This window comes from Pan paniscus, chromosome 11, assembly GCF_029289425.2.
Source record: "Pan paniscus chromosome 11, NHGRI_mPanPan1-v2.0_pri, whole genome shotgun sequence".
Classification (NCBI taxonomy): Eukaryota; Metazoa; Chordata; class Mammalia; order Primates; family Hominidae; genus Pan; species Pan paniscus.
This window is the reverse complement of record NC_073260.2, coordinates 17,302,729-17,320,882: the sequence shown is the minus strand read 5'-3', so window position 1 is coordinate 17,320,882 and position 18,154 is coordinate 17,302,729. Positions and strand designations below refer to the sequence as shown.

General features: G+C 40.4%; 1 protein-coding gene across 3 annotated transcripts in view; it reads right to left on the bottom strand.

Annotated features, from left to right (window-relative positions):
* Nucleotides 1-18,154, bottom strand: part of TTLL11 (tubulin tyrosine ligase like 11) — a 279,224-nt gene that overhangs the window by 210,818 nt on the left and 50,252 nt on the right. For 2 of the 3 annotated variants that reach the window (XM_003833114.5, XM_014346269.4), the window contains exons 2-3: nt 13,123-13,219; nt 5,591-5,724 (exon numbers count right to left, since the gene is read on the bottom strand). In XM_003833114.5, the coding sequence (XP_003833162.2) occupies nt 5,591-5,724; nt 13,123-13,219 (231 nt within the window). The remainder of the gene's footprint in view (nt 1-5,590; nt 5,725-13,122; nt 13,220-18,154) is intronic. The other variant, XM_055117668.2, reaches the window with a different exon arrangement.

Here is an 18,154-nt window from a genome sequence, read left to right as displayed (position 1 = left end):
GGAGGAAAAGAGGGAAGAAGTGAAGGAGGGGCTGGGCGCGGTGGCTCACGTCTATAATCCCAACAATTTGGGAGGCTGAGGCAGGCGGATCACTTGAGGTCAGGAGTTGGAGACCAGCCTGGCCAACATGGTGAAACCCATCTCTAATAAAAATACAAAAATTAGCTGGACATGGTGGCACATACCTGTAATCTCAGCTACTCAGGAGGCTGAGGCAGGAGAATTGCTTGAACCTGGGAGATGGAGGTTGTAGTGAGCCAAGATCACGCCACTGCACTCCAGCCCGGGTGACAGAGCAAGACTCCGTCTCAAAAACAAAAAAAGAAGGGAAGGACAGAAGGATTACCAAGGGACACGAGGAAAAATTTCAGCATGATGCATATGTTCATTATCTTGATTGTGGCGATGATTTCACGGATTTTTACATATATGAAATGTATAAAACTGTACATTCTAAATATCTGTAGTTTATTCTATGTCGATTATATCTCAATAAAGCTGTCTGTTAAAAAGTATAAGACAACCAGGCTCTCTGCAGAGTCTCAAAATATCTCCTTACTAGACACTTAGTAATTAAAAAGGAAAAAAATAGTAACTTTATAGTGGAGAAATCTAGCAGACACTACTTTAACTAAGTGATCAAAGTTAACATCACCAGGGATAAGACATCTTGACATCATGTACTTAGCAACATCACTTTCATGGTGTTCTTGCCAAAAATATCTAATCTGAATCTAACATGAGAAAAATCAGCCAAATCCAAATGTAAGTTCATTCTAAAAAAAAAAAAAAAGATAACTAGCCAGTTGTATTAGACTGTTCTCACACTGCTATAAAGAAATACCTGAGACTGGGTAATTTATAAAGAAAAGAGGTTTAATTGGATCACAGTTCCACAGGCTGTACAGGAAGCATGATGCTGGCACCTGCTTGGCTTCTGGGGAGGCTTCAGGAAACTCTCAATTGTGGCAGAAGGCAAAAGGAAAGCAGGCACATCTTAGGTTGCTGGAGCAGGAGCAAGAGAGAAAGGAGGGAGGTGCTACACACTTTAAAACAACCAGATCTCATGAGAACTCTATCACTATGCAACACCAAGGGGGGAAATCTGTCCCCATGATCCAATCACCTCCCACCAGGCCTCACCTCCAACACTGGGGAATTACAATTCAACATGAGATTTGGTGGGGACACAGATCCAAACTGTATCACCAGTACTCTTCAAAAGAGTCAAGGTCACATAAGACAAAGACCAGGGAACCATTACAACCTAGAGAAGACTGGGGAGAAATGACAACTAAATGCAATGAGGGATCATGGAGTGAATCCTATACCAGAAAAAGGACATTAGTAGGACAACAGGCAAAATGCAAATAAAGAGCATAGGTTATTTCATATTATATCAATGTTAATTTCCTAGTTTCAGTCACTGTGTAAGATGTTAACATTAGAGGAAGTTAGATGAAGAATTTGGGATGCTCTCTCTGTCCTATTTTTGCAACTTTTTTGTTAAGTTTTAAATTATTTCAAAGCAGTTTAAAAACTGAAGGCAAAATAAAGACATTTTCAGACAAATGAAAGCTGAGGGAATTTGTCACCAGCAGACCTGCACTGTGAGAAATGTGTTGAAGCAAATTCTTGAGGCCAGAGGAAAATAATACCAAATGGAATCCCAGAGCCATTCAAAGGAATGAAGAATGCTGGAAATAGTAAATACATGAGTGAGTATAAAAGACAAATGTACTAATCTTTTAGTTTCTTTATAGGATAATTGAGTTTTCAGAGCAAAAATAATAACAATGTATTGTGTGGTTTATAATATTGTTAGAAGTAAAACAGATGACGATAGCACAAAGGATGAGGGCGGGAATGGAACTATACTGCTGTAAGGCGCTAATATGTTACTTGAAGTATGTAATACTTAAAGGCCAATGTGGTAAGTTAAAGATGCATTGTAAACCCTAGATACTAGGGCTAGGGTGAAAACTAAAAAGATTTTTAAAAGAAGTATAGCTAATAAGCCTAAAGAAGAGATAAAATAAAACACTAAAAATATTCAATTAATCCAACAGAATAAATAGAAAAGAATTAGTAAGATGGTAGACTTGAATCCAACAGTTAGTATTACATATTAAGATTAACTGGACTAAACACACAAATCAAAAGGCAGAGACTGTCAAACTGAATAAAAGACCACACTCAATTTCATGCTGTCAACAACAAGCACTCTTTAAAAATGCAGATAGGTTAAAAGTAAAATAATGGTAAAAAAAATATACCATGCAAATACTAAGCCAAAGAAAACTGGAGGTGCTAAATTAATATCAGACAAAATAGACTTCAGGACAAGTTACTGATAAAGGAGTCAAATCATCAAGCTAATAACGGAGCTTCAAAATGCATGAAGAAAACACTGACAGAACTAAAAGGAGAAACAGACAATCCAAAATTAAAGCTGGAAATTTCAACACTAACTTAGTAACTGATAGAACAAGTAAGTAGTAAAGTAGTAAAAAAGATGTGAATACCACCAATAGCAACTTGGCCTAATTGACACTTATAAGATGCTACATCAACAACTCCAGAATACTTATTATTTCCCAGGGCCATGAAACACTCATCAAGATGGACAATGTGTAAGCCGTTAGAAAACTCTCAACAAATTTAAAGAGACTGAGATAATACAGAATATACTCTCTGATGTCAACAAAATTAAATTAGAAATCAATACAAAAAATACTTTTTTTGTCCGCAAATGACTTAAAAAGTAAACAACACATTTCTACATAACCCATGGGCAGACGAGAAATCCCAAGGGAAATTAGAGAACATTTTCAACTGAATTATAATGAAAATGTAATATACAAAAATTCCTGAGATGTATCCATAGCAGTGCCTAGAAAGAAATTTGTTTTAAGATTTAAAAATCAGTGATCTTAGTTTTGTAGCACAGTGCATTACTCATGTTTGTGGTGTTGCAGGTGTCAACAAACCTACTGCACTGCCAGTTGTATAAAAGTGCAGTATAATACAATTATGCACTGTACATAATACTTGATAATGATAATAAACTACTACGTTACTAGCTTCTGTATTTACTATAGTATACTTTTTATTGTTATTTTAGAGTGTACTCCTTCTACTTCTAAAAAAAAAAGTTGACTGTAGGATAGCCTCAGGCAGGTTCTTCAGGAGGTATTCCAGAAGAAAGCACTGTTATCATAGGAGATGACAGCCCTACGCATGTTACTGCTCCTTGAAGACCTTCCAGTGGGATAAGAAGTGGAGGCGGAAGACAGTGATATTGATGATCCTGACCCCGTGTAGGCCTAGGCGAAGGTATGTGTTTGTGTCTTGGTTTTCTAACAAAAAATTCTAAAAGTAAAAATAATTTTAACATTTAAACATAGAAAAAGGCTTAGGGAATAAGAATATAAGGAAATTTCTTTTGTACAGCTGTACAGTGTGTGTTTTAAGCTAAGTGTTATTACAAAAGAGTCTAAAAGGTTTTTAAAAAATAAAAAGTTTAGAAAGTAAAAAGTTACAGTAAGCTAAGGCTAATTTATCGAAGAAAATTTTTTAAAAATAGATTTAGTGTAGCCTAAGTGTACAGTGTTTCTGAAGTCTGCAGTAGTATAATGTCCTAGGCCTTCACATTCCCTTACCATTCACTCACAGACTCACCCAGAGCAACTTCTAATCCCGCAAGCTCCATTCATGGGAAGTATCCTACATAGGTGTATCATTTTTCATCTTTTATACAGTATTTTCCCCTTTCTATGTTTAGATACAAAAAAGACTTACCAATATTAAGTCCAGTACCATGCTATACAGGTTTGTATCCTAGGAGCGATAGGCTATACCGTATAGCCTGGATGTGTAGGAGCCTATACCATCTAGGCTTGTGTAAGCACACTCTATGGTGTTGGCACAATGATGAAATCACCCAATGACACTTTTCTCAGAATGTGTGCCCGTCAAGTGACTCATGACTGTAGTTGGATGCAAAGCTGGGAAGGAAAGGTATTCCACATAGCAACAACAGCATGAGCAGAGCCACAGAAGAGAGACATTGTGGGGGGGGGGTAATTATGAGGAACAGCTGAGAGTTATCTTTTAAAATTAACTTTATTGAAGCATAGTTTGCATCCAATTAAATGCACCCATTTTAAGTTAATAGTTCGATGAATTTTAAGCAATGTATATAAACCCATGTGACCACCATCTCAGAGAAAACTTCCTTTAAAAATTATCACTTCAAGCTGTTTTTGTGTTTAGTAAATGATAATTTTATTACAAGTTTTATAATTCAATATTAAAACCAAAACAATACAGAGGCAATAAAATAGACTATAGAAAGCATATGCCTTGGAAATAGCTCTAGGTTTTAAACCTTACTTCTCAAGCAAGTTGCTAAATTTTTCAAAGCCTCAGTTTCCTCATCCATAAAATGGGGATAATAATAAAACCAGCCTCACAAGATTGCTGTGAAGATTAAAAGAAATAATGTGGGCTGGGCGTGGTGGCTCATGCCTATAATCCCAGCACTTTGGGAGGCTGAGGCGGGCAGATCGCTTGAGGTCAGGAGTTCGAGACCAGCCTGGCCAACATGGTGAAACACCATCTCTACCAAAAATACAAAAAATACAAAAAAAAAAAAAAAAAAAAGCTGGTGTGGTGGCACCCGTCTGTAGTCCCAGCTACTCAGAAGGCTGAGTCAGGAGAATGGCTTGAACCCAGGAGGCGGAAGCTGCAGTAAGCCAAGATCGCACCACTGCACTCTGGCCTAGGCAACAGAGCAACACTCCGTCTCAAAAACACAAAAATAAAAATAAATAAAATATGTTAAACTTCTAGCACAAAGCCTGGAACATAGCAGGACCAGTAAATGGTGTTAGCCTTATCACAATTAGACAGGCATTGGTTGTATAGTTACCCCAGAGTTATGGGACAGACTGTGAAACTTGTACACAAAGGCTTTGAAGGGATCCTAAATGAAACTGTTAAAAGGCTAACAAAAATGGCAATTCTGAGTTCCACTTCACAGTCAGTGGTGAGGGCTCCAGTGTATCACATGCTCAAACCTGGTGCTTCGAGATGGAATGGGTCACTTGACAATTGATTCTGGAACAAGTCTAAAGCAAAACACTTAAAAGGTTCCCCATGAGTTTGTCAGACCTGCTCCCTGGCCTTTAAACAGAGCCTGACCTCCCACATCTCAGGCCACAGGAAGCCAGCGAGGCCACGGCTCTAGGATTTCCCCAATGGCCCCATCCTACCTGGGGGCCCAACCACCTGCTCCGGCTCCAGCTCCCTGGCTCCCCAGTGTCCTGACTCCATGATCCAGCTGATATCCGCCTTAGGGCTGTCTCCTTGTGTCAAGACCCGTTTCTTCAGTTTACCTACCTGTCACCCTACTCGTTCAACTCTGCAAGCTGTTTTGATAGCCGCCAACACCTACTGTGTACTGTTAAGATGCTCCCTTAGTCGCAGCTCCCTGGGACCCCCTGTCCCAGCTCCCAGCACACAGGACCCAGGACACAGTTGCAACCATAATATAATTCAGGGGTCATGGGGACGGAGTGCCATCTACCTGAGCAACAAAGAGCTGGAACTCGTCAGGCAGAATCCATGAGCGAGGGTAGAAGTTGTACTCCTCAGGAAAGAGATTCTGCATGGTTCTCACTGCTCTGCTCAGAGTAATTTTACGCACCATCTCCGTCATGCCTGGGGAGAAGAGACGCTGTGAGGTTTTAACAACAGTGGGCTACTAGCTATAAAACAGCCATTATTTGGGACTTTTAAAACCACCCACCCAACATATTCTCTTTTTCAGGCAGGATTTTTAAAAAAGGTCTGAGTTGTTCCCCACAGCGGTGACTCATGGTTTGGAAAGAACTACTGAGTTAATGAAAAACTTGAGGTAACGGACGGGTGTTCTTTTCTCTTTATAAAAATGAAGTATCAGTTTGAAGGAATGAGTTTTCACCTAGTTTATTCTTTTATTCTTTGTCACCCCCTTAGGTAATGAATAGGGAAGCATTTATATCTTGCACTTAAAATTTAATACCTTCTTTAATTTGGGGCCACCTTACGTGCTTCTGGGATTCCTTCCGTCTTGTACCCTAGAGAATATCATCTAGTGGACTCTGGTTACATTATGAGAGGCTTAATTAAGTTTATTTCTTTTACTGTTTCATGAGTATTAAAGGCATGGAATAGGAAAATACACATCTTTCAGCCTAAAATCTGTCTCCTTGAATGAAGGACAGGAAATAAAAAGAATACCATAATTTATACTTCAAGGGAAAAAATGCAATCTGTAGGAGTTCCTCAGTTATAAGGACTGACACTGACATTGATCCTATCTCATTAATTTGCCCAGAGGGAATTGAAATGTCTCACTGCTATAAAACATTAAAAGAATGGTGGGGGCGTGAACCTGGGAGGCGGAGCTTGCAATGAGCCAAGATCGAGCCACTGCACTCCAGCCTGGGCAAGACAGCAGGACTCCGTCTCAAAAAAAAAAAAAGGTTGGTGGATTTTTTTTCTTGTAACATCATTAGTAACTCTGACAAGAGAAGAAACTGAGTACTATATATCGTAGCAAATTTTAAGCAAATAGGTAAAAATTATTATCAATTTTAGCATGTTTATTTCATTTTTTCTTTTTTTTTTTTTTTTTTGAAACACAGCCTTGCTTTAATGCCCAGGCTGGAGTGCGGTGGCATGATCTCAGCTCATTGCAACCTCCACCTCCCAGGCTCAAGGGATCCTCCCACCTCAGCCTCTCGAGTAGCTGGGACTACAGGTGTGTGCCACCATGCCTGGCTAATTTTTGTATTGTTTTTATTTTTGTAGAGACAGGGTCTCACTATTGCCCAGGCTAGTCTCGAACTTCTAGGCTCAAGCCATCCACCTGCCTTGGCCTCCCAAAGCCCTGGAATTACAGGTGTAAGCCGCCATGCCTGGCATCATCCTTATTTCTTTTTCTTTTTCTTTTTAGGCAGAGTTTCGCTCTTGTTGCCTAGACTGGAGTGCAATGGCACGATCTTGGCTTACTGCAACCGCCGCCTCCTAGGTTCAAGCAATTCTCCTGCCTCAGCCTCCTGAGTAGCTGGGATTACAGGTGTGCACCACCATGCCCAGCAAATTTTTGTATTTTTAGTAGAGAAGGGGTTTCACCATGTTGGCCAGGCTGGTCTCGAACTCCTGACCTCAGGTGATCCACCCACCTCGGCCTCCCAAAGTGCTGGGATTACAGACATGGCCACCGCACCCGGCTATCATGCTTGTTTCTTAAGACAAATATCATTGCCAAAAATGGTGGCTACAAATGGCCTTTACCCTGAAAGAGACCAAACAGTTCCATTACTGATACTAGAAATGTGCTTGGCAAAGCTATTTTTAATAGAAAATACAAAGTTCCATGTCAGCTTGGCATGCCCAAATTATCACACATTCCACATGGGCAGTCAGAATGAATGAGTTTCCTCTAAATTCCCACGTTCAGAAAGAAAAGGGTAAACATCTGGGAACGAAAGTTTTAAGAACCAACTTCTTGCTTACATCAGCATATTAAAAAGTGCAATAAATCTAAAGATCCCAGCTTCAAGATGTCAGTGCCCAGGTCTTAGTTGTTGTTTAGAAGGATGTAGGGAAGGATTAAGCAAGAAATAAAGGAGCTTAAAAAGCACTAATAAACTGTGCTCTAACATGGACTGTTCAATAGTCAAGAAAACTCACTGAGGACACTGTTCTGAGCTTCCCAAGAAGGGAGTCCGGAAAATCACAGCTATTTCCTTTTATTCTCCCTCGAAATTAGAATTGTTGCATTATAAACACTAGAGCTGACCACAAAGTAAACAAAGCAAAACTTCAACTTTTTTGGAATCCTTTTGCTTGAGGTTTACTAACATTTTAGTTACCATATTGAACTGAAAGCCTTCATAACTAACTGTAATACAGCACCTTACTCCACAGGATGCCTCCTGACCAAATAGTGTTGTGGTATTTTCTGCACTTTAAAGTCGTTGTGCCGGGGGAATGTTCTCTTCCGAAATCCCTCAGCAGGTCAGAAGGGCTCACACAACACAGAGAGCTGTGGGTACTTGAGGGCAGTCTGGGTGCTCCAGAAAAGTTTTGTGAAAATCTATGTCCAGCAAATTCAGTCAATATTCATTTAATATCGGCAATGGCTCCTTCTGTAATGTGCATCATCAGGCCCCACACCAGCTAATAGGTGTTTCCAAGTTTACCTTCATGTCTCCAGGCAGTTTTCTACTGAAAATGGCCAACATAAGAAGCACCCCTGGAAGCCAGGCACTTCCTGCCTGCAGGCCGGAGGTAGCTCACTCCAAACCTGCCTGAATGCCTGTCTCCAGGAGGGACGGGTGTAGACTTCTCTCAATCCACTTAGCACCAAACCTTTGCTCCTCCATATCTAAGCTGTGCTCCTATCCAGTGCCACCAGGGAAAGAGTTTCTGGCCCCTCACTAGAACCCACATGGAAGCTTCCGGCATCTCCACCTCTGGAGGTGGCTCAGAGACAGGTGTGGGAGTAGCATCTTCTCCATTATGACCCTGACAAGCGTAGCAGGCTTTCTAGCTGATCCAGGGCACGCGTTCCCAGAGTAAATCTGTGAGAAGGAAGGTCATGTCCAGCTCTGCTGACTTCAGGCCCTACTGGCTCCAGGCCCTGTCCCCTTTCCCTAAGCAGCTGCAGCACCTGACCCCTCATCACCTGTGTCCCCTCCCTGGGCTCTAGGACCAATTCTGAACTGAGATAGAAGCTCTAGGTCTAACCCCCAGCTCCCTTCTGCTAAAAGTCTGACCTAGACTTAGTATTCCAACCAGATAAGAAGGATTTTACCCATTTTTCCGGTGTTCTATTGCTTGTATCCAAATGTTGGTGACCTTATCTTTTGCTCCTGGAGCCTGAGTGGCTGCCTTAGCAATGCAGAGCTGCATCCTTTTCTTTGTTCTCTCCAATGCCCCTCCTCTCTCCAACCTCTCCTCTGTTCCCCTCAAGCCCACCCTGCAAGGGTTGGAATCCTCCTGTCTGTGACTTTTGCCCAGTGTCTGGGGTCCTGCTACCTAACAGCTCCTTTTGAGGTTGACTGCCCACCTAGGTTTCTCAATAAGGTCTATCCCTAGATGTCCCTGTGAGGGCAGTTCCCCTATCGATTGGGAAAACCTCCTAATTCAGGTGGGAGTTTCTGACACCAAGGGCTTACCTCCTGCCCCTCCTTCTGAGGCCTGGGCTTTTCTGTCTGCTACGCTGGAGTCTCAAGGCCTGGTGGGTCTCACCCCATTCAAGTTAACTGACAGCATAACAGTTCAATCTCAGGTTTGCCCATGCAGCCCTACTTAACCCAGTTAATGTAAAACAAAACAAACTAAAACTGAGCTATACTTGGAGCACTATTCAATCAAAATATTATTTATAACAATAATTCTTGGCAAAAACATATTAGAACCACCAAACAACAAATAAATCCTTTCAGATCCAACCTGTTCTCTCTATTCTGATTGCCACTAATTCATTCATCTCTTGGGTGGATGCTGCAGCAGACTCTTAGCTACATCTCTGTTTCTTCTCTGAGCCGTCTCATTTCTAATGTGTCCCTCTGGCTGATCTTGCTAACATGCAAGCTGACCCGTGTCACTGTCTGGCTTAAAAATTCCTCAGTGGCTCCCCATGACCTTCAGGCTCTAACAATGCTGTAGTTGGGTTCCTACTCATCACCCCTCCCCTGCCCTGCTCACCTGACGCCCTCTAACCATGGTGGGCCACTTGCCCTTCGCTGAACGAGCAATATGCTGAAGGCATTCTGTCTTTGCACCAACTCTGCTCCCTTGTTTGGCATGGGGATCGGGCCCATCCATCCTGGAGGCTCAGTTTCCATGCCAGTCCTGTTCTCCAGGAGCTCTCACCCTGCTGCTCCCTAGGCAAATCTGGGTTAGGTTGCCTGCCCTTGCTCCGGACCCCCACGGCATTCCAGCTTCCTCCAGCATAGCCCCTAGGCTGTATTTTTCTTCTCTCTTTACATGCCTTTCTCTGTGTCTTTATAGCCCCAGACCAATGCTTGACAGATGGCTGTCCCCACAGGTTCCTCACTGAAGCTCCCTCCCTCTCCAGCAGAAAGCCCCCTCCTCAGGTGGGCTCTCAGGTACCACCTGCCATGTGATGCCATACATCTCAGACCCTGAAACTCAGCAAAAGACCTGCTCAGAACCTGAGAATGGACAGTTTTGGACTTTCTTAAAGCTAAATCTGATATGTCTAATCTGACATGTCTGATTTAGATACGTCTAAAGAAAGCAGACATATCTAATAATCTACTTTCTTTAGACGTATCTAAATCATTATTGTCATAGAAAGTCTTAAGTCATCAGCCAAAATACAATAATGTAATTTGAACCAGGAAATTACCCATAGAAAAGTGACTAAAATCTAATGTGCTGACACAAACAAAATTAATCACTTCCATCTGTATATATCCGTTCTCAGTTGACCCAGCACATAAAGCGTTTATACTTGCCTGGGATATCCACTAGAACTTACCCTAAGTAATATACAATGCATAGAAAGTGCATTTTATGAGATATATGAGAGACAGAAGATAAGCTTGGACACAAACTGGTATCAGAGGACAGACTGTTCTGGAATTACCCCTCTGCTGAGGATTACTACCTTTCACAGGGTAGAGGGTGTGGCAGCACTGTTCCTCTGCCTAGAGGTTCAAGAGCCTGCTTTGTCATTAGAACTAATTAATTTCTGTTAGTAATGTGGAAAAGTCTATGTTCCAATCACCGGCATGTGGAATATGGGATGGGGCCAACTTGCTTCTTTGGAATGAATATCATTCTATCACCTTTATGAAACTAATCCTTTGTGGGTACTTCATTCTATATTTCTAATTTGTATTCCAAATGTAGATCTATAGCTACTTCTTTCCTACTCTGAGCCACTAGATGAGGCATGAGCAAATGGGGAAAATGTAAACGAAGCCTCATTTGTTGATTCATGTCTTAGGAAATCTGTCCTCATTCAAAGCATTTTCTCTTCCAAACTGTATTCTCCCAATATCCTAATAAGTCCTTTAAGTGGCATCACAAAGCATCCTTTTCTGAGCAGCAAGACACAAAAAATAATAGCTATCCCATTAAACTGTTGGGCAAGAACTCTGGCTGCAAGAATCATTCTTGTTCTGTAACAAAACCCTTTCTCCTTCTCTAAGGATAAATTTGACCTTGGGTTAACTTTCTATCTCAGTTCCCCTAGAAAACAATGAAGGTAGAATGTTAGCTGAATTACTAGGCAACAAAGCATATGGTTAAAATGATCCCTGATTTGGTAAATTGCATAAATATCTAGTAGAAAGTCATCGCTCTAGGCTTTTCTGAGTGCAATGATTCTTGTAACTTAATATGACCCTTGCTGGGACCTTAGAAGGCATACTATGGAGCAGTTCTAAGAGATACTGGCTTCTGTGGGGCATCTAAGCCAAGAAAGACTCATATCCACCAATGTGGATCTTGTCCTTTTGCACCTGAGCTTTCACTTGAGGAGCCAGAGACTAGTCTCTGGAACTCTTGCAAATACTCCACTGAAGAGAAATGCTTGACACTGACTGTCCAGCAAGCCGTGTTTCCTGCCCTGTATCCTTCTAAGTGAATCTGAGCCAAGTGTGGCCTATGGTAGTGAACTTGTAAGACCGCATGCTTAGGTGAAAACCCCTAGTGGATGTGGCATAACTAACTACCACCCCATGTATAACGTATGGCTATTGTGTTTTCTGCAATGCGTTTTCTTAAAGACGTGGGATAGAATGTCAAGGAAACAGTAAATTGATTCTCCCTTTAAAATAGGTAAAATTGATAAAATACTAAGAGAAAACACCCTATATTTAGGCAACTACACTAGGACTGCAACCATGCAAAAAGGATGAGTAAACTTGCTTAAGGTTTGGGAGGAAATATAGAAATATTCATATTGCTGTTTTGTTAAATGAGATATGGGATTCAGGGTGATGTTCTTTTTAGAAAGTATTTATTATGGCACTATAATATGGTCTGTGTAATATATTAACATTTTAAAAAATAAGTGGAAAGCCCTTTGCATCATACCCAGCTTAATCCAGTGCTCCTTCTCCCTAAGCTGTCCTACCATCTTAAATATCCTCTTCATTCAGCCATCAAAAATAATGAAGAGAGCCGGTACAGTGGCTCACGCTTGTAATCCCAGCACTTTGGGAGACTGAGGCAGGTGGGTCACTTGAGGTCAGGAGTTCGAGACCAGCCTGGCCAACGTGACATGGCAAAACCCTGTCTCTACTAAAAATACAAAATTAGCCGGGTATGGTGGTACAGGCCTGTAATCCCAGCTACTCGGAAGGCTGAGGCAGGAGAATTGCTTGAACCTGGGAGGCAGAGGTTGCAGTGAGCCAAGATCGTGCTGCTGCTCTCCAGTCTGAGTGACCAAGCGAGACTCCATCTCAGAAAAGTGGTAGAGATTAAAATGCAAAACAAAAAAGTTGTATTGGGAGGTTGGTAGTGGAGTGAGAGGGATATCTTAGTGCTGGCTATGATGCTTTTCTAGCACTAAGATTTCTCCTTGCAGGATAAGTCTTGCTGAGATAATGTCATTAGGTAAAAGGCAGAGGCTGTGTGCAGCCTGTAGTACTTAATATGGAGACCAGTATATTTGGTTTTAAAAATGGTACCTCCAAATATAATACTTAAAGAAAAGGGAAGCTGATACCCCATTTCTATGACATATGCCTAGAATTTTGGTGCTTTTGTTTCCTGCAAGAATGAAATGTTCTATTATTTTTTCATTTTCAGAATATATTCCTCTCATTAGAACCCCATATTATATGTATAACCCAAAAAGTGGAAACCATGTTCTTCCACCAGTGGCATTAGACCAAGAAAGCCTGCCTTTGAAACTTTAAAAGCCTGTCTCCAATCTTTAAACCCTTAATGGCTAGTGAACACAGCAATTCCCAATTAAGAGTCCTCAAATCTGATCTCAAAAATAACTGTCATGTTTTAGTAGAAGAGTGTACCTGAGACTTGGCCCTAGAAACATGTTTAAATGTCAACAACAACAGCAGATACCTGGAAACTTGTTCACTTGACCGGAGAATATGTCATTGTCGTGAAATGAAACTCCATGCCAGTAGATGTCACAAGGCAAGCGCCGGCCAAATGGGAACTAGAAGAGAAAAAATGTGACTCACAATAAGAATAAGAAGAACAGCGACCACACTGAGTATCCATTATGTACAAATTCCTGGCACCCTGGTGTACTTACCATGGTTTAATCCTTATAATACGCATATGAGGTAAGTGATATTCTTTGCCATTTTACAGATGAGGAAACAGATTCAAACAGGTTTAATAACTTGTTCCAAGTGGTAGAGCTCTGATTACATGTGGCAGATACTACACTCCTGGCTTTGTAGGCACCATTTCACTTTAATCCTTATAACTACCCGATAAAGGATTACTCCCATTTTGCTGATTCAAAACTTGGGGCTGACAGAGGTAATTTAACATGCCCAAGGGTCACACAGAGCTGGTAAGGGGAGGAACCAGGATTAGAGTCCAGGTCTATCCAAATTCCAAGCCCATACATCCCTTCCTCTGAAAATTACAACCTTCAACCGAGCCCAAAAGAAAAAGCTTTCAGAGTCCCTCTTCCCTTATGTCTCTCTCTCTGTCTCTCTCTCTTTCTCTCTCTCTCACACACACACACACACATACACACACACATATGCTCCATGAGGGTAAGATGAATCCCAGTGCCTAAAACAGTTCCCCAAACTCGTAAAGACTTCCTGAATTAATAAATGAACAAATCAGGAGTGGTCATCTGACTCAAGATGAGATAATCAGATTCTCTCTTCCAGGAATCTGAAAATCAGAGATGCCAGGCAGCCTCTGCTGGCCCTTGAACTGGCAGGGATAAAAAGCCAGGGCAGGGCAGCTGTGCTTGGCTATGTGCACAGGAGCAGAGACAGCCAGTCTGCTGAGAGACAAGAAAGGAGCAGGTGTGGGAGGGAAAGCAGAGATGAGACAACATAGCCCTAGAAACTCAGACTGAGTGGCCTCAGACCCGCGTGAGCCTGTAAGATAGCCTTGTATCCTAAGAATACCTTTCTGGTCTTCTAAAATCTTGTTTGGCACAAGCTATAGAGTTTCAATTATTTGCAGCCAGAAAATTTCTCACCGAGACAAAAGGGCCTGTTCTTTCCACTACATCCTGCTGCTTCTCAAAGTTATCAACAAGCTCTGCATTTAATGAACAGATTTTTTAAATCTGTAACTCAGATGACCTTGTTAAAGGAGAAAAGGGAGGCCATGTTAGTTCATATTCAGAATTTGCTTGTTAAAAGTGCACACAAATAGATATGCCAACATATTAAATAAAAATCTTTTGATTTTCCCATTCTAGGACTATAGGTAATCAGAATTTTTATCTACTTCAAGTTGAGGGGCCAAGGTCCAATGGAAGAACATAGCCTTACTAATGAAATGGTGGTGACTCAATGCTTTCCATCCATTCCACATTAAAATGAAGCCAGCCTCAAGTCATTTAAATCAGTCACATTATTTCAAAGCTGTGCACAGTGAGGCATATGTTGTACACTCTACTCACATTAACAACTTCCATCTATAAGTTATAGCATTTTGCTCATTTTCTTTTTATGCAATGGGCTGTAAGTTATTAATTCAGTACTCATAAATACAATGAGATACAACATATGTTATTTTCTTCTAGCTGTTAAGTGCTAATATAGAGAAGGAGAAAATAACCAGAATTAAGCAGGCTATCCAAGCAAAGGGTAAAGTGGCTTTGCTTTGTTGCCCACAATGAAGAACAAGCACCTTGTCAGTGGGCAACCCAATGACTCTTATCTCCTTTTTCATCACTCTTCAATGCTTACCACCCTCATGAATACCAAATTGCCCCTCCTTTTAGAGGCACCTTTAGCTCATTCAGTTTTGAGAAACTACCATTTTTAAAAACGTGTCCATTCACTCAGTAATTATTATATGCCAGACTAGGTGCTAGGAATATGGGGGATATAATTTTAATTAAGTCCCAGGATTTCATAATCCTACCTCTTTTTAAGCTCCTTTAAAAACTGTCCACTTACACAGCTAACATCATACTCAATGGTAAAATACTAAAAGCTTTAAAGCTTTTCCTCCATGATCAGGAATAAGACAAAGATGCCCACTTTTATTTAACATCAACATAGTATTATAAATTCTAGCCAGAATAGGCAAGAGAAAGAAATAGAAGGTGTCCACATTAGAAAATAAGAAGCAAAATTATCTGTTTGTTGATGACATGATCCCATATGTAGAAAACTCTAATGATTCCACAGAAAAATATTAAAAGTAATAAACAAATTCAGCAAAGTTGCAGGATACAAAATCAACACATAAAAATCAACTGTGTTTCATACATGATAAGGAACAATCCAAAAAGGACATTTTTTTAAGAATTCCATTTATAATAGCATCAAAAAGAATAAAATACTTAGGAATTAACCAAAAAGGTGAAAGACTTGTACACTGAAAACTATAAAATACTTGTAAAAGAAGTTAAAGAAGATATTAATACAAATAAACAGAAAGATATACTATGCTCATAGACTGGAAGAGTTAATATTGTTAGGATGTCAATACTATCCAAAATGGTCTACAGATGCAATGCAGTCTCTATCAAAATCCCAATAACTTTTTTCAAAATAAAAAAATCCATCCTAAAATTCATATGGAATTTCAAGGGACCCCAAATAGCAAAAACAATCTTGAAAAAAAAAAAAAAAGAACCAAGTGGAGTTCTCATACTTCCTTTTTTTTTCTTTTTTTTTTGAAACAGAGTCTTCTTCCATCACCCAGGCTGGAGTGCAGTGGTACAATCTCAGCTCACTGCAACCTCTGCCTCCTGGATCAAGTGATTCTTTCTCTTCCGCCTCAGCCCCCCGAGTGGCTGGGATTACTGGCACATGCCAGCGCACCCAGCTAATTCTTGTATTTTTAGTAGAGGCTGGGTTTTGCCATGTTGGCCAGTCTGGTCTCAGGCCACCCACCTGCCTCAGCCTCCCCAAGTGCTGGGATTAAAGGCGTGAGTCACTGCGCCCAGGCTGGAGGTCTCACATTTCCTGATGCCAAAAACAAAGCTACAGTAATCAAATAGTGTGTACAATAACAATGAGATACCACCAGACACCTATTACAATGGCCAAAGTCCAAAACACTGACACACCAAATGCTGGCAAGGACGTCGAGCAACAGGAACCCTCATTCCTTTCTGGTGGAAATGCAAAATGGTAAAGCCACTTTAGAAGGCAGTTTGGCAGTTTCTTACAAAACTAAACATACTCTTATTATATAATCCAGCAATTAGTTCTCCTTGGTATTTATCCAAATGGGTTGAAAAACTTATATCCACACAAAAATCTGCACATGAATGTTTATAGCAGCTGTATTCATAACTGCCAAAACTTGGAAGCAGCTGAGATGTCCTTCAGTAGGTGAGTCCTTCTGTAGGTGAGTAGATAAATAAACTACAGTATATCCAAACAATGAAATATTATTCAGTGCTAAAAAGAAATGAGCTGTCAAGCCACAAAAGACATGGAGGAATCTTAAATGCATATTACTAAATGGAATAAGTCAATCTGAAAAAGCTACATGCTGTATGATTCCAACTAAACTACATTCTGGAAAAGGCAAAACTACAGAGACAGTAAAAAGATCAGTATTTGCCAGGGGCCAGAGGGGAGGAAGAGATGAATAGGTGAAGTACAGAGGATTTTAGAGCAGTGAAAATACTCTGTGTGGTACTATAATGGTAGATACATGTCATTATACATTTTTCAAAACCCATAGAATAGCACCAAGAGTGAAGAGTAATGTAAACTATGGACTTTGGGTGATGATGACATGTCAATGTAGTTTCATCAGTTGTAAAAAACACACCACTCTGATTCAGGATTTTGATGGTGGGGGAGGCTATCAATGCAGGTGGGGGAAAATCTCTGCACCATATGCTCAATTTTGCTGTGAACCAAAAATGCTTTAAAAATGAAAATAAAAACAAATGAAAAAAATCAGTGTGGTACTGGCATAAAGACAGACATAGAGGACAGTGGGATAGGATAGCTCAGAAATAAAGCCTCTCAGGTGTGATCAAATGATTCTCAACAAGGATGACAAGACTATTCAATAGGGAAAGGGCAGTCTTTTCAACAAGTGGTGCTGGGAAAACTGAATATCCACGTGCAAAAAGAATGAAGTTGGACCTTTACCTTATACCATATACAAAAATTAACCCAAAATAGATCAAAGGCCTAATCATATGAGCCAAAACTATTAAATCCCCTAGAAGAAAATATAGGAGAAAAGCTTCATAACACTAGAAATACAGAAAATATAGGAGAAAAGCTTCATAACACTAGAAATATAGAAAATATAGGAGAAAAGCTTCATTAACACTAGTAATATAGAAAATATAGGAGAAAAGCTTCATAACACTAGAAATATAGAAAACATAGGAGAAAAGCTTCATAACACTGCATTTGGCAATGATTTCTTGGATATGACAACGTAAGCACAGCCAACCAAAAACAAAATAGGTAAATCAAAGATAAAAATTAAAAACTTTTTTTCATCAAAAGACACTATGAACAGAGTGAAAAAGTAACCCACAGAATGGCAGAAAATATGTGAAAATCATATATTTGATAATAGATCAATAGTCAGAATATATATATTTTTTTCTTTTCTTTTTTTATTATTATTATACTTTAAGTTTTAGGGTACATGTGCACAACGTGCAGGTTTGTTACATATGTATACATGTGCCATGTTGGTGTGCTGCACCCATTAACTCGTCATTTAGCATTTATATCTCCTAATGCTACCCCTTCCCCCTCCCCTCACCCCACAACAGTCCCCGGTGTGTGATGTTCCCCTTCCTGTGTCCATGTGTTCTCATTGTTCAATTCCCACCTACGAGTGAGAACGTGCAGTGTTTGGTTTTTTGTCCTTGCTATAGTTTGCTGAGAATGATGGTTTCCAGCTTCATCCATGTCCCTACAAAGGACATGAACTCATCCTTTTTTATGGC